The sequence below is a fragment of the Culicoides brevitarsis genome, chromosome 1 (genome assembly GCF_036172545.1).
Source record: "Culicoides brevitarsis isolate CSIRO-B50_1 chromosome 1, AGI_CSIRO_Cbre_v1, whole genome shotgun sequence".
NCBI classification, from domain to species: domain Eukaryota; kingdom Metazoa; phylum Arthropoda; class Insecta; order Diptera; family Ceratopogonidae; genus Culicoides; species Culicoides brevitarsis.
The window spans coordinates 35,048,727-35,065,584 of NC_087085.1; the positions used below are offsets into that span (position 1 = coordinate 35,048,727).

Here is a 16,858-nt window from a genome sequence, read left to right on the forward strand (position 1 = left end):
ATTTTTTTGATTATTTATATCAAACAAGATATACTCAACATATATATTTGTAATATTAATAATAACATTTATTATTATTATTAAAATATACGAAAAAATTCTCAAAGTTATTTAAGAACAAAAATTCGCCGAGAACAAGAAAAATTCGCGTAAAAATAAAGAAAAAAAAATTAAACTGCGTGTTTTATAACAAAAATAAATTCATCAACAATAAAAAAAAAGTGAATTTTTACAAACTTTATAAACAACAAAAATTAAATAAAAATTTACGAATTTTTGTGTTCTATACAAGAAAGAAAAAAAAAATTAAAATATAAAAAAAAACTTTGCAGCGAGAGAGTATATAATAAAAAATTTTATACATACCGCACATTTTATACAAAAGAACACAGAAGTAGAACCAACATATACTTATATCAGACTTTATATTCGTCACCCTCGCTTTTCCTTCGTTTTTTTCTTCGATTTTTTTATATTGTTATTATTGTGCCGACTTACATACTACTCTACTCTATATGTACTAAATCGCTCTTAGTATATATACCAACAAACAGACTTACACCTTCTTCAACATTCAACAATATACTACGAGAGACAGCACAACATTATCGTATATGCAACATTTTCATACAGAAAAATTTTGCGATTACTCTTTCTCATCGTGTGCGCCCGCTTTTTTATACAATTTTTTTTTTTTTGCTGAATTCTTATAAAATTGTTGTATTAAAAAAAAAAGTAAAAAACTGAAAGAAGAAGAAAACGAAGTGCAACAACAACAACATATATGCAACATTTGAACATTCTCCTCTGGGATAGCTGCATACAACCAACTGCTTGCTTGAAGCAAAGAGAACGAAAAAAGACGAGATAAGTCATATAATCATATTAAAAATATATAAAAAAAAAATAAATATATATAAAAGAACAGAGAAGAACCAGAATTTGAACGAAACAAAAAAATTGTCTGGCATAAAAGTGTTGATCTCGTGCTCTCTCTCTCTCGTTCGAGTGCGAAATTTAAAGTAATTTAAGAAAAAAAATTATTAATTGAAAGAAATTCAAGGCGAAGCAGAAACGGCCGCCACAATTGCTTCCCGAATATTTACAAACACGCTGGAGGGTCGAACCATTGAATATCGGCCCGGCGGAGGGCTGGATTACCACAACTCACCACTCATGGCAGAAATACCGGCAGGCGAATATACCTCACACATCCATCGGTCGATCGATCAGTTGCGTCAGATGAACGAAAAAAATGCGGTTTATACGCTCGGCGCTTTAGCCGGGGGCACGACAGACCTCCGATTGCACGATTACAAGGCATACACGGATTTGCGTGCGAACGAACGCATGGACTACTCCACGAAGGATGACAGGCACAATACCGCGGCGAATAACAACAACAACAATATGCCGCAGAATGGCGACCAAGTTGACCAAAAACCCTTCATTGGATCGTCGCCCGGCACACCGCCAACGCCGCTCTCAATGACCGAACAACAAATTAACGATTCTAAGGTACGTTTTTTTTATTATTTTTATTTTTTTTTTATTATCGTGCGGTGAACAAGAAGAACAAAAAATGAAAATAAATCATTAAAACAGAAAGAATTTCATCTAAAAATACACATTGTTTGAAGGTAACGCGCGATGCGTTTCGATGTTCTGTTATGACAAGTGGCTTAACAATTTTATCTAACGAAGAAAAAAAATCGTTTCCGATGAAATTTGCGTCATTTTAGTGATTTTAGAGAACAAATGTGTTTTTTTCGACGTCAGCATGGGAAAATCTAATTGGAATTTAAATTTTTATTTTCTTATTGAAAAGAAAAAAAAAATTTTTTTTTAATTTATTTTTTTTTTAAGAGAAGGAGAAATTAAATCCTTCAATTAAAACTTTTTCCTCAGACACGACCTTCTAGGTAGTGAAAACTTTGACAAGAAAAAGTCGTCAGTCACACGAAAAATATTACTTTTCAATCATTAAAACAGTCAAAAATTGAACGTGAAGACGAACAAGAAAAACACATCATTAAAGTAGATGTTAACGCTGTCAATCATGCAAAGGAAATGTTAACAATTAAAAAAAAAATTTTTTTTTGTTAAAATTTCTTTAAAAAAAAAAAAAAGAAAATAAGCCACCTTTCTATTTGCGTCACAAAAAAAAAATTAAAAAAAAATTCACCAAAAATCTAAGAAGAGTTGTTCTTGTCAAATTCCATTCTTCAAAGATAAATAGCTGCGAAACGCAAACATTTCTAAAAGAAAAAAAATTGATTATGCAGACACTTCAAACGACAAGAACCTTGTACAGTACATGAAAGTCAATATATCGCATCAAAACAAAACACCCACTCACGAAAAAAAAATTATTTATTTTTTTCCTTGATTTTTTTTTTCGAACATAAAAATTAAATTACACTTTCTTCGATTTTCAAAAAAAAAAATGTTAAAAAAATTTGCTTGTTTTTTTCTAAAAAAAAAATGTCAGAAGGTGCGCGTCGTTAAATAATAATTATCTAAAAAAAAATCATCCGTGAGCCCTCATAAAAATTTTTTTAGCAAAAAAAAAAATGCGTGTGCTTATTAACGCAAAATATTTGGGCTTGAAACGGCTAGAAACATGTAAATATGCAAGTTTTCAAAATATATAACTAAAACAACCAAAATAAACAATATTTTGCTACTTTTTTTAGCCACCTACCATATCAACGAGAGTAACTTACACATATACTGGCTTTTTTTTAATTTAAATGTAAAAAATAAAACATTAAATAATATGTGACAAGACCTGCTTGGGCATATGATAATGAGCGATAAAAAAAAGTATATTTATAAATATCAACTATTTTTACATGATAAATATATAAACATAACAACTTTTTTTTTCGTGTCATATTTATTTCTAAATAAAATAAAATTTTACGCACAAATGTGTGTGACACACAAATAATCATTTTTCATAATTTTTTTTTTTCGAAAAAAAAATACACGATTTTTCGCAGACTTTTTTTGCTGTGTATTTTATTTTTTGTTTGTACAACTTGCGTTAGATGTGTGACGCGAAAAATTCTTGATACACGTGCCGAAAATATTTAAATAACCGTAAGAGCTCACGAAAAAAACATTTAGCGCTTGTTATAATAATAATGTCTATATGAACAGCTTTCTTAACTCTTCTTAATTTTTTTTTTATTTTTATTTTTTTATTTGCCTTTAAAAATAAACACAATGCGTAATAAAGTGAATCAGATACGGATTGAATTTTATCTTTTTTAATTTTGATAGAAAATCTAATAAAAATTGAATAAAATTAATTTAAATTAAAAAATTATAAAATAAATATTATAATAAATAAATAAAAATATTAAAATAAAAAAAATTAATTAATTTTTTTTTATTATTATATTATTTAATATTTTATTATTTTTATTTTATTATATTTATCAGTGCCAAGTCATACCAGAAAAGATATTTACAATGGTTTTTATAATAAACATTTTTTTAAATTAATTTTTAATAAAAAAAAAATTAATAAAAAATTTAAAAAATAATAGTAATAAAAATATTATGAATAATATATAAATTATAAATTAAATTTTATTATTATTTTTAGTAAAGTGATGACATTTTTATTAATATTTTAATTTATATTTAATAAAAAAAATTAATTATTATTATTAATTATTTTATTTTATTTTATTTATCAATGCCAAATTCTAACAGAAAAGTTATTTACAATTATTTTTTTTATTAAATTTTGAAAAAAAAAATTTTTAAATATTTTTAATAAAATAATTAATAAAAAAAAATAATAATAAAAATATTAAAATTTTTAATATTAATTTTTATTACTAAAGCGATGACATTTTTATTAATTTTTTAATAATATATTAATTAATAATTTATATTAATAATAATAAAAAATATGAATGAAAATTACGATTACCGCGTAAAAAAGACAATTTTTAAAATAATAAACAAAAGATTGTGAGCTAGACGCGTATTAATGAAGATCATATATACATATATATTAAATATTTATATATAACTGATAACAAAAAGGTTATCAATCTGTATTTTTTACGCAGTTTTTTTTTTTGTTTATTTATGAATTGCACGACTAGATAAGATTAATTTAGCGTCAACATAATTTTTTCGGAGGTTTTTGAGTCAAAGACCATTCAAGACAGGGGCGTGATGTGTCTAGTCATCTTCTTCAAGCAATATTAAAAATTATTTTATTTTATGCGACAGACGAAAAAAAGTAACATTCAACATCCGAAAATAAAAAAAAAATTATCTTCAATAAAAAATCTATATTATTAGTTTCTTTTCTTAACTTTTTTGTATTGCGTAAGAAATTGCCGCCCGCCCGAGAACCAATGGTCATAAAAATGTCCACTTCTGTCCTTTTTTCTTCGTTTTCTTTAACATGAAAGGACATTTTCAATGATGATTGTTTGCAGCATGTGTTTATTTGTTGCGTATGTAAACAAAGTGCATTGTCTCTATTGTTCTCCTTTTGTGTTATTTTATTGATGAGGTGTATCGATTCGATGTTTGTAATAAGATGTGTAACGAATGTTGAACACACAAAACATAAAAAATAAGATTTACGAACTGAATTGCACGAAATTTTTTTTTATTAGTTTTTTTTTCTTTTATTTTTTGACAAAAGTAATAAAATTGTATAAAAAGATATATATAACGACATGTGAAAACTAGCCAACTCTAAATAAAAAGCAGTAGCTTAAGATTGTCTCCCGCTGTGAGAGTATGTGACAAAAAAAAAATAAAATTTAAAAAAAAATACGAAATTGGAGTAAAATTATATTACTTTGTGTACAAACAATGGAAATCACGCTCTTTCATGCACTTAGGTGATAATTGTCCGTTTAAACATAATGTTTATTTTATACATTTTAAACATACAAAAAAAAGTAAAAAAAAAACGATTCATCATATATGCCATGTTAAATGAATAGAAGATTCATCATCATTCATGTTATTATTTTTACTATTTTATTATTATTATATATGTATAAAACACTTGTCTAACAATTTTTTTATTATTATTATTTAACATACATTAATATATATGAACAAATTGCTTTTATACATAATAATAATAATAAAACACAAAAATTTAACACCATCTATGGAAAAGACAATACTAATATTCATATAATAATAGTAATGATCGCACAAAATATTATTTTTTTTTAAATAAAACAATGCATATTAATGTGTATGTCTTACAAACTGACACCGTCTACCTGTCTGTCACTCAAAACCAAAAATACAAGTAAATATACGACAACGCACAAATAATTGTTAATTCAGCGAATATATATATTTTTGTACGGCGAGGCGTATAGACAACTGTAACTAAATAAAATGATAATCATAATAAAAATAATAATAATAAAAAAAATCATGGAAGTGTAACAACATGTAAAACTACGAAAAATTAAACATTCATTTTTTGTTAGAAGTGATTGTTATATTATTATATACTTTATGTACAATTATTACTATTATTATTAAATATATATAAAAAAAGAACACTTTGATGACCTTGAACATATAGACTTCCTAAAATCGTGTCCCGCTAACACACAATTTTTTTTCGTATGTACTTTGTACGATTTTTTATTAAGTCTTGTTCTCGTACTTGTTCGTGTAAACTAAATTAGTTTTTTTCTTTGTTTTCCTCTTTTTGTGTATTTTTTGGCAGTACTTATTATTTAAATTAAAATAATAATAATAAAAGCGAAAAACGCACAAATGTGACAAATGTAAATGTTTTAATATTATCATTTAAAATCTTGTAGTTTTTTAATGTTTTTCAAAAAAAAATATATAACATTAATTAAGGCGCGCGAAATCCACGTCAACAGATTCATATACATAAATATATATTGTATTTTTTTAAGAAAAAAAAAATTCATTCAAAAATTTAAATTTATTATCAGTAAATTCTTTGCGTACAGTCATCTTGTGTATTAAACATATATTATAATAATAAATCTATATAAAAAAAAACGTAACATTATATTTTATATTTGATTTATAATTCTTTTTGAACAAATGTCATACAAACTGTATAATAATAATTTAAAACATATATAGACAAGACGCGTACATATATGTTATAATAAAACATAAGTATGATCACATTTATATTAATAATAATAAAAATCATGAACATCTCTCGCTCTCTCCCGTTCTCTTGTGTCGTCGCCGCTTTTTTTTACGAGAGTCTCTTACATTGATTATGAAAGATGGGTGTATCATCGCAGAACAAAATAAAAAAAAATATTTACTGAATGCAAATGAAATTCGCACAAATGATAATAAATGGAGGTAAGGAAAAGATAATAAAGAACGGAACAAGTTAAAATTTAAAAAAAAAGTGATTGGGAAAAAACGTATATGACGTAATCTTAAAAGTGCTGAATCAAAAACTATAAATAGAAAGAAGTAAAAGAAGATTAAATAATAATTTTTAATAAAAAATCTCGCTTTAAACGCAACATATATATGATAATATACATTCAATATAATAAATACATTTAAACGTATTTAATAATAATAACCATAATTTTCCGATATATTTGGACATTTTAATACGATCATTAACAATCATAAATATTTATAAAGCGAAATTTGATAATTTTTTTTAAAAAAAGTTTGTTCTATGAAAAAAAAATAAACAAAAAAAAATTATAAGGAACATTTATCGATTAACTTCAACAACATACATATATATCAGGACAACTCCTTTTTTTCCAAACGACTGCTCTTGATAACAAAAATCAAGCACATTCGTGAATTCAATCGACCTTGAAAGCGTATATTCTACACTCGTTGACGTTTGTATGTATGTTGTGTATAAAATCAATATAAAGAACTCAAGTGTACGAAATTTTGTATTTGGGGGTATATCTAATACAAGAAAGAATTTTTGCAATATACATAAATTTTGCCTACAACAAACTCTTAACGCAACAAATTGAAACAAATTAAAAATTCGTATCCGTGTTTGCGTATAATTTTAAAATATTTTATAACTCTATGCATGATGATGTCGATAAACAAGCCGAAAAAAAAATTTAATTCGAGTGTTTTCGTCAAAGCGCATCGTCGCATTCGTCACTAAAAGTACTTTTCCAGTTGTCCATCACGTTCTAACAAAATATTTCTTTTAGTTTTTTTTTGGTCAGTTACACATGTTTTTCGTACAAACATCATGTAACTTGTTTATATTCTTTAAATAAAATTTTATACTCTATATATAAAAAAGGTGTAATGTTTATAGAAAGACAAAAAAAAAATTAAACCAAAATATTATCATTCTTTCAGGTACTTGAACAAGTTTTTTTCAGCTGCTACATGTTTTTTTAGTAAAATAAAATGCGACCGATTAAAAAAAGTGCACTTTAAAAAAATCACTTTAACTCATTAAATATGATTCATGAAGAGATTCTCTCACAACATATATTTTTACTTTTTTATATATTTAAAAAATTACATAATTTTAACATTTTTTTTAAATAATTCGAAAAAAAGTGTTAACAAAAGTGTGAATTACAATTTTTATTTTAACACCTGCATTAAACATTATATTTTTTGTATACAATATCAATACTATATACAATGTACTTACTCATAATATAATAATAACATAATGGAAAATATTAAATATACATGTAAAAAGTACGGGTTGAGCATTTTGCGTTAAAAAAGTAATAATGTAAATATTTTTATATATAATTATAATAAAAAAATGTTACTAAAAACAGTTTAATTTAATATTTTGGTAATTATATTGATTTAAATTTTTAAAAATATATGTTTAAAAAAAGTCAAAGAGAAAGGTCGTCATGTTAAGAATCATAATGCGCTCTCTCACACGTCTTTCTGTATATAATTTACAATCATTAACTTGTTGCTGCTGTGTATCAATAAAAATTATATATTATCTAATATGTATGTTAAAGTCATAATTTATACAATTTTTCATTCACTCACGTACGTTACATTATACATATATGTATATAATATAGTATTAATAATAATAATTGATAATTATGTGAACGTGTGTATATTCTATAAAAATACAAATTTTTAAATATTATTTACATTCACCGCAGTAATTGTCAGTCATTGTACTTTTTTTGGTGCTTATACTTATTTATAATAACAATTTTCGTTAATACTTTAAAACAATTCACTTGCACTTTTTTTTGTGCAAAATGTGATACATTAAAAAATAACCATAATTAAGTTGTGCATGAAATTATGTTTCTGTTCTCATTTTCTTGGAACAACGTGTGTGAACATTCACTTCTTTATGATATTAAAAAAATATATAATGACAGCGATTGTGTGATAAAACATAATAATTGAACGTTATATTTAATTGATTGATTACAAAATCCGTAACTTATGAGATTTTAAAAGATATTAATATATAATTTATACTTTTCTTCTAATATTAATAAAAATATATGATTGTTACCGCCTGCAAGATTCAAATCTTGCTCCATTAAAATTTACGCTGCTTCATTAAAAAATTTTAAATCAGTCGTCTACCGTTAAATAAATATACAGAAAAAGGTGGAAATTTAAATATAAATTTGACATTTTGTTGATTTATTTAACTTTATACAAAAATCTATATAATATACAACATACATATATGTTATATATGTTGATTGAGAACAAATTATTAATATATACCGAAAAAATCCAATCAACAAGGCGTCCAGATTTTTTTTGGTCAATCACCATACTTTATAATAATAATACATAAAAAAAAATAAATTAACATACATATGCATAATTGAATATAATTAATGTTTGCATATTTTTATTATTGACATTATTATTGTTGTTGTTGTTATTTTATGCTTTTAAGGGAGTGTATAAAGGCAGACATACTTTAGATTTTTTTGAAGATTTTTTTTATAAATGTATAATTTTAAAAGGGTTGCAAACCCTAAAGGTATATTGACTTATAATAATAATAATAATTAATAATTAAAAAATACATATGCTCAATAAAAAAATAATTATTTTTTATTAATTGTATTGTCATTAAAATACTTCTGTTTAACAGAAAAAAAATTATTGTTATTATAAACTTATTAAAATGTATTTAAAAATAATATAATCTTATAAATCAACGTTAATTTTTTTATATAACATGCAACATATATAATTAATAATAATAATAAAACCGCCATCATTAACATTTTAAAGTATCAGTTATGCTTCTGTTACTCATCAAAATACAAATTCATTGAAAAATTTTGAAGATTTTTACATAATTTACACATTTCAAGTGTTTATCAGAAGAGCATCATCATCATTACTGTCTTTTTTTATTTTTGTTTAAAACGGTGTCGATGAAGTGCTTATCGCAAAATTATTAACGAGGTGTGAGAATACTTGACAAAAACTAAATACATCATCATCATAAATGACTGTAGGACACTTTCTGTCAGCAATGTTTATTTATTTTATGTGAATTTTTTTTTTAAGTTAATTAGTATATTGAAATAAAATAAAACATTTGGTGATTAATTATTTAAAAAAAAATAAGAAAAAAGATAAGAAAATGTTTCATGACGTCAATCTTGATGAAGTATAATTATTTATGAAATTGACAATCACCGAAATTTAAAATTTTAAATTAAAAAAGTGCAAGATAGATTAAGGTCGTACGTTTTTTTTTCATATATTTCCATGTAAAAGTAAAAGTTATAATTTTTGTATATAATTTTTTGACGTACATGCAAAGAAAAAGTATTCAGCTGGAACAAAGTGCGTCATAAACGTTCTCTTTCGCGATATTCTTTTACACTTGTTCATAAGTTTTTTTTATTATTCTCAATTATTATTATATCTTGTTGAATGCTGTTTATTTATACATACATATAACATATATGATGTATAATATATAACATATATGTTATATAAGAACTCATATGTCTGCATATTTAGAACGAATTTGCATACTATATAAATAAATAAATATAAATGTATAAATATATAATGAAAAATAATTCATATGGAATGATTTTTGGCAGTTGTTATTCATTTATACATACGCAAGACAAGAAAAAACAGACTCTTAATGGCATATACATTAAGATCTTGATTGAGATATGAGAACTACAGACAACAAATATTTTTTGTACAACCTGTTGCCTCGCTACAAGAATGAGTTTGACCAATTTTGACTGTTTTTTTATGTATGTTAGTGTCATGTTTTAATGCATTTTATTTATCATATATATGATTATTATTTTTTTTTATAATTCAAAGTGTGGCACTAAAGTGTCTGGTCAGAAATTTATATTGTATAAAAAAAATCGCAAACAAAGTTCTTTCTTGCATTAATGTTTGCTCTTTCTCTTCTTTTTATTATTATATTACATATTATTATACATAATACAATATAATATAACATAAAATATAAAAAATCACGTTTATATAATATATATAATTCGTTATGACCGTACATTTTACACGATGTTGCCGAGTCGTTGTTATATTTTAATGATTTTTTCTTTCACTTTATTCTTTTTTTTTCCTTTTTGTACGATATTCTACATTCATATATTATGTATAATATACAAATATTATGTTACAACTCAAGAACTCTTCATACAATCATATATATAAACATTGAATTCTTTTGCATACTTACTAACTTTTCATTCTGTGTTTACTTTTCAAAAGAAATAAAACTATTTTTATCATAATCATTCGCCAGGTGACATTTTTCTCGGTTCCAGTATCGCGCTTCACACATAAAAGGACAATTTTAGGTCGAAATTGGGCATTCATGTGCATGATTTGAACTTTTTCTTTCATGAACTATGGAAACTATACATAAAAGTGATCGTTTCACCAAAATTGGACAACATGACCTTTAAAGCTTCGGTCTCCATTCCATAAACATTTTATTTATTTATAACATTATACATAAACTATGCATCATGTATGTTCAAAAAAAAAAAATATTTTGCCAAAAAAAAAATTGGGTTCACTTCCCTTCATTTAAATGTCATGCCATGATGAAACTAGTTTATTTTTTATTTTTCATGGAGAGATAAGTAACACAAGCTAAGCTCAGCTATTTTTTTTAATGTTTGTACTTTTCGTGGATACTTTGATATATTTTTTTAACATGTGAAATAAAAGTGTAGGATACATGATTGGATACATTCGACTGTGTATCATAAACTGATCGGCGTTGCATGTTGTTCTTGTGTCTCTCTTGCGTGTTTTGGCGTTATTTTTGGGTCGTTAATGTATAATCTTGTTTTTGAAAAAAAAATGTTGTAGGTAAAAAAGTGTCTAAAATGTAACAAAATCAAAGTGTAATCAAGGTCGTTGATTGTCGAGTTCCTGTCGAGACTAACAAAGAATTTTTTGACCTAATAAAATCATCTTAATTATTGTTAAAAAACAAAATAAAATAAATAAATAAATATTGAAAAAAAAATAATGTATGAATAATTCAAGCAAAGATAATCAACGTGGACAAATTAAAAGAATTAACGAACTTAATTCAAGCGTGAAATTTAGTTTCCTGGTCCAAAAATTAGTCTGACGAACAAATTAAATGAATTTTTGCATGAAGGGTATTTATATTTTTTACGCGATCAAATCTTCCGTCGCGTTTTTAAAATTTCAAATTTATTTTTTTTTTTATAAAGATTGCTTTATATTAATAAAATTATTAAATATAATACAACTACAAATAAATAAATAGTACAATTAAATTTATTTAACTAAAATTAAAATAAATTTTAATTTAATTAATTTTATTTTAATTAAAAAGTAAATTATTTTAAATAATTTCAATTCATCAAGTTTATTTATTATTTTAAATTAATATTAATTTTTAAAATTATTATTTTTTTTTAAATAATTTAAAATTATTTTAAATATGAAATATTTTACTTTTTTAAAAACTATTAAAGTTGAATTATTAATAAAATAAATTAAATTAAAAACTAAAAATTGAATTTAACCAAAAAAAATTTAATTTTAAATAATATTAAATTTTAATATTATTTAATTTTTAATAATTTTATTTTTTTAATAATAATATATTATTATTTTTTAAAATAATTTTTAAAAAATTATAATATAAATATAAATTATTTTATTTAATAATTAAAAATTAAAAATATTTAAAAATTAATTAAATTAGAAAAAAAATTCAAATTATTTTTTTTTTATTTTTGATTATATTTTCTGTAACAAACACACAAAAATCGACATCTTTTTTTAATAAATAAAAAAAAATCTGTCTTTTCATTCACGTGAATAATATAATGCATCTTGCACTTGACTTCTTCTCGCCTCGTTTTTATTATATATTTTCGTTCTTCACGCGCACATGAAATACATGATTTAATGACAACGATGAGTGATGAATAATATGAAAAAAATATATTATGATCATTTTTTGTAAAGAAAAAAAATAAAAAATTATCTTTTAAAAAAATCGGGCACGAGATCAACGAAAATAAAAGTTCATTATTTTTGTTTATAAATAAAAAAAAAATTATTTATATTTTTTACTGCGATTTTTTTTCAAAATATAATTTATATTATAAGGAAGTAACTTGTAATGACTTTATAACGCATTATAAGCTCATAAAAATATTACATCATGCGCGTTGATGTGTGTTACAGTCATTAAAACGCATTAAACCAAACATCATTAGGCTAAACATTAAACTATAATTTGGTTATTTTAACATTTTAACTTTAATGCGGGACAAAATTATAATTATACACACAAAAATCTTACTTTTTCACTAATTTTAACTAAAATTTTCTCGTATAAGGGTCACATTGAGAGCAGATAATTGCAATTTTGGTACAACTTTGACTACATAACACGCAAACAGGTTGATTTTTTTCGGTATTTACATAAAGTGTGAGCGTGCATCGGTTTCTTAAACATTTAAAAATAATATATATGTTGTATTTTGGTACAAAACATGACCTTTGAAGTAACTAAAAAAAAACTGTCTAAACTAATTTTAATGTTTGAGATTATGTTTGAAAGGTCAAAGCAAGTTAAGTTTAGCGAGTGAACGAGCGGCTCTTCTTGTGTAACGTAAAAAAAAATATTTTTTTTCTCTTATTAGACAAATATTTATCTTTAATTTTTGTGCTGTTACTACAAGATATACCTACCGTAGAACGATGGAGAGAAGTGAAGAGAGCGAAGATGTAGAATGATGACTGACTAGTCAGTCAAGTGAACTCAAACAAAAAATAAACATTTTACGATAGAAAAAATTGACTTGAGCGCCTTTTTTTATCTTTAACATTTTTTTAAATTTATTTTTTTGAGTTCGAACACTTGACTCTAATCCAAATATTGCTTTTGAACAGGGAAAAAAATGAAAAAATGGACAGAAACAACAAAAATAACGCGTAAAAAAGAGTCAACAAAGCTACTTGTCTTTAACGCGCAGCTTCCAAAAAAAACTTCACTATATTTAAATTCACTATTTACCGAAAAATTATCTTCCAACTCAAGCAAAAACAAATAATTTTGTGTTAATCATCATCATGAAGCGAACTTTTTATCATACATATTTATAAATATTTGCCAAAAAAAAATTTTTTTTTTTTATTTTTTGCTTCTAAACAAAGTCAAGTGCATCCAAGATTTTAAATTTTTTCGTGAAATTTTTATTTTTTGAATTATTTCGAGTTTTATTTTTATTTATGAAGTGAGCGAACGAATATTAGCATTACAATGTTATGTGCAAAAGTCCATTAGCATATACGTAATTTCTAATATTTGCTCATTTTATGGTGAAAAAAAATTTTTTTTATTTTTCGCGAATATGACGGTGTGCGGTTTTATCAATTAACGTATCATCATGCAAAAAAAATTTTTTTTTTTTTTTTAATTTTGTTTGTACTGCTTTCTAATCGTTGACACGAAAAATACTAATAAATTAACGTTTTTTGTTTATTTTCAGATATTTGCATCGAAAGGTGACTTGCAGATGCACTCGCAACTCCATATGCGTGAGTCGAAGCCCTACAAATGCTCGCAATGCGTAAAGTCGTTCGCCAATTCGAGTTACTTGTCGCAACATACGCGCATCCATTTGGGCATCAAGCCGTACCGCTGCGAGATTTGTCAGCGAAAATTCACGCAATTGTCGCATTTGCAGCAACATATCCGAACGCACACGGGCGACAAGCCCTACAAATGTCGCCATGCCGGCTGCCCGAAGGCATTTTCGCAACTTTCGAACTTGCAGTCGCATTCGCGATGCCATCAAACGGACAAACCCTACAAATGCAATTCGTGCTACAAGTGTTTCGTGGATGAAGCTGCCTTGCTGGAGCACATTCCGAAGCACAAGGAGTCGAAACACTTGAAAACGCACATTTGTCAGTATTGCGGCAAATCCTACACGCAAGAGACGTATTTGGCGAAGCATTTGCAGAAACATTTGGAAAAGGAGGCGAAAAAATCGGGAATTTCGGGCATCGCGGGCCTCAATTTCAACAATAAAAACTCCTCGAGTGCCGGCAACAACAACGGCAGCAGCACAATCAACAATGAGCACCCGTACTGGCCAAAAGTGAGTCCCGATTCGGCAGCCAGTCTCGCCGAAGCGATGCAACAGCAGCAACAAAGTCAATACCAGGACTTTGCGTTGAGCCAACAGAACCACAATGACCATCGGGCGCACGAAAATGGCGAAGATCTCGTCGTAATCAGTCGTCAGCAGCAACAAGCACAGCAGCAGCAGCAGCAACAACAGCAAGCGCAGCAACAACAAAACTTAGGCCAAACGAACCCACCATCTGTGACAAGCAGCTCTGCAAACAGCTACGACACCGCCGCAAGCATAACGAAAGTCACGACGCAATCCGCTTTCACGCCGATCCAGACGATGGTGCCGCACCAACTCGCTCAACGCCCGTATTTTTATGATGCCATCAACTTCGGACAGAAGAACGGCAACCAAAGTGTGCCCAATAGCATCCCGAATCAGTTCATTTCGCTGCATCAAATCAGGAATTTCGCACATCAGCCGGGACTCATGTCGGGCGAACATCTTCTCGCGATGGGCGTCGGCGCCGGCATCAAAGACAAAGCTCAATAATACGGAAAAACCACAAATAATTAATAAATGGGGCACAAAAAGTATTTTTGCGGTGAACAATGGATGATATCAGAACAGTACTTAAAGAAAATTCTCATAGTGCCATTCAAAAAAATTTAAAAAAATACAAAACGGTGCAATAAATATCGAAAAATATGCAAATAACAAAAAAATGAATATTCATTAACTCAAAAAAAAATCGGCAGCTATTTAAAAATAATAAAAACCAAACATTCACCGAAAACTCCTGTAAGCCCATTCGATCCGATATTTATTGATTGTACAAATTAAAAAACAAAAAAGTATATCAAGCTATAAAAATATTATTAATAATATAATAATAATATCATTAAAATCATTAGAAAGTTAAGCATTAAAAGATTATTAATATTACTGAAGATATTAAATAATTTGTTTAACTTTGAAGATATCTTAAAAACAAAAAAAGGATTAAACTGAATTCCTTTTTTTTAAAAAATTAAAAATATTAAAAAAATATTTTTTTTTAATTTGAAAAAATTATACGATTATTTATAAGATATGTTTGTACATATTATATATTTCATGATAAATAATTAGAAATTCTTATTTTTTAAAAAATAAATAATTTTGTATATATTTTGAGAAAAAGCACCGGAACATGATCGAAAACTACTATTATTATATAATAATATATATAATTTTACATTTTTAGTTAGAATCTCAAGAAAATTAATGTTAGTTCAACAATGGTGACTAGTTTGATCTCTTATTGTAATTTTCTTTTCTCTATAAAAAAATTAATTTTGTCGAGTAAATAATAATATAATTTTAAAAAATTAACTGGAGAAGAGGAAAATACATTATACCATTATTTTCTTATATTTTATAACTTTATTTTTTGATAATTTTAAAATAATAATAATAATCATAATGATTGATTCATTATATATATTTTATTATTTATAAACTTTTATCTTGATTCCTATAAAAAATTATAATTTACGAGTAGTTTTAATTTAATAAAAAAAATTCTTCCTTTTATTAGTATAAAGTTTATTTTTAATTATATCGACTCTTGTGTGTTAATTAGAACCTGTGTCGAATTCCGTACTTTTTCATTAATTATTTTTCTTTCGGAAACTCGAAAATAAGCTTTATCAAAATTAAAAGGATATTTTTGTACAAATAAAAACTCGACCTTTTATTCTTTTATTATGTTTAAAAAAACCGATCTGAATATCAATGTGACAATTAATATTATTAAATTAATTTCTTTCGTTACAAAGAACAATACATACAATAAAATGTGTAAAATTTTTCATCATGTCTTTAAAAAAATAAAAAGATATAATTAAAATTATATTGAATAGTGATGCAGACATTCATAAAATGTAAAATTTTTAATAAATATTAAGGATGATGATTATTATTATTAGTAGGATAAATATAAAATACATAAAAAAAAAATATTGAATGAGGAAAATATTGATTACTATTAAACTTATTGTAATAATGATAAGAAATATTTAGTATTTAATACATATATAAATATAAAACGTATGAAAGTAATGAAATTTTTTTGAAGGTATAAATTAATTTTTAAGGATATGTAGTTTAACTTTTAAGGATATTATATATAAATAATGATAAAAATAGTAGAGAAGCAAAAATAATTGAAATAATAAAAATATTTTACA

General features: G+C 25.0%; 1 protein-coding gene across 1 annotated transcript; it reads left to right on the plus strand.

The window, feature by feature from the left end:
* Window positions 1-929: 929 nt before the first annotated feature.
* LOC134838164 (zinc finger protein rotund-like) lies at window positions 930-15,487 on the plus strand. The gene is made up of 2 exons (XM_063853635.1): window positions 930-1,518; window positions 14,037-15,487. Exons 1-2 carry the CDS (start codon window positions 1,177-1,179, stop codon window positions 15,177-15,179), a joined length of 1,485 nt encoding a protein of 494 aa, XP_063709705.1. The 5' UTR covers window positions 930-1,176; the 3' UTR covers window positions 15,180-15,487.
* Window positions 15,488-16,858: the final 1,371 nt, after the last annotated feature.

Excerpts from the sequence above, each read along its gene's own strand:
- LOC134838164 (XM_063853635.1), top strand. The coding sequence starts at position 1,177 with ATGGCAGAAATACCGGCAGGCGAATATACCTCACACATCCATCGGTCG. Across the intron at positions 1,519-14,036 it reads AACAAATTAACGATTCTAAG|ATATTTGCATCGAAAGGTGA; the intron begins GTACGTTTTTTT and ends GTTTATTTTCAG.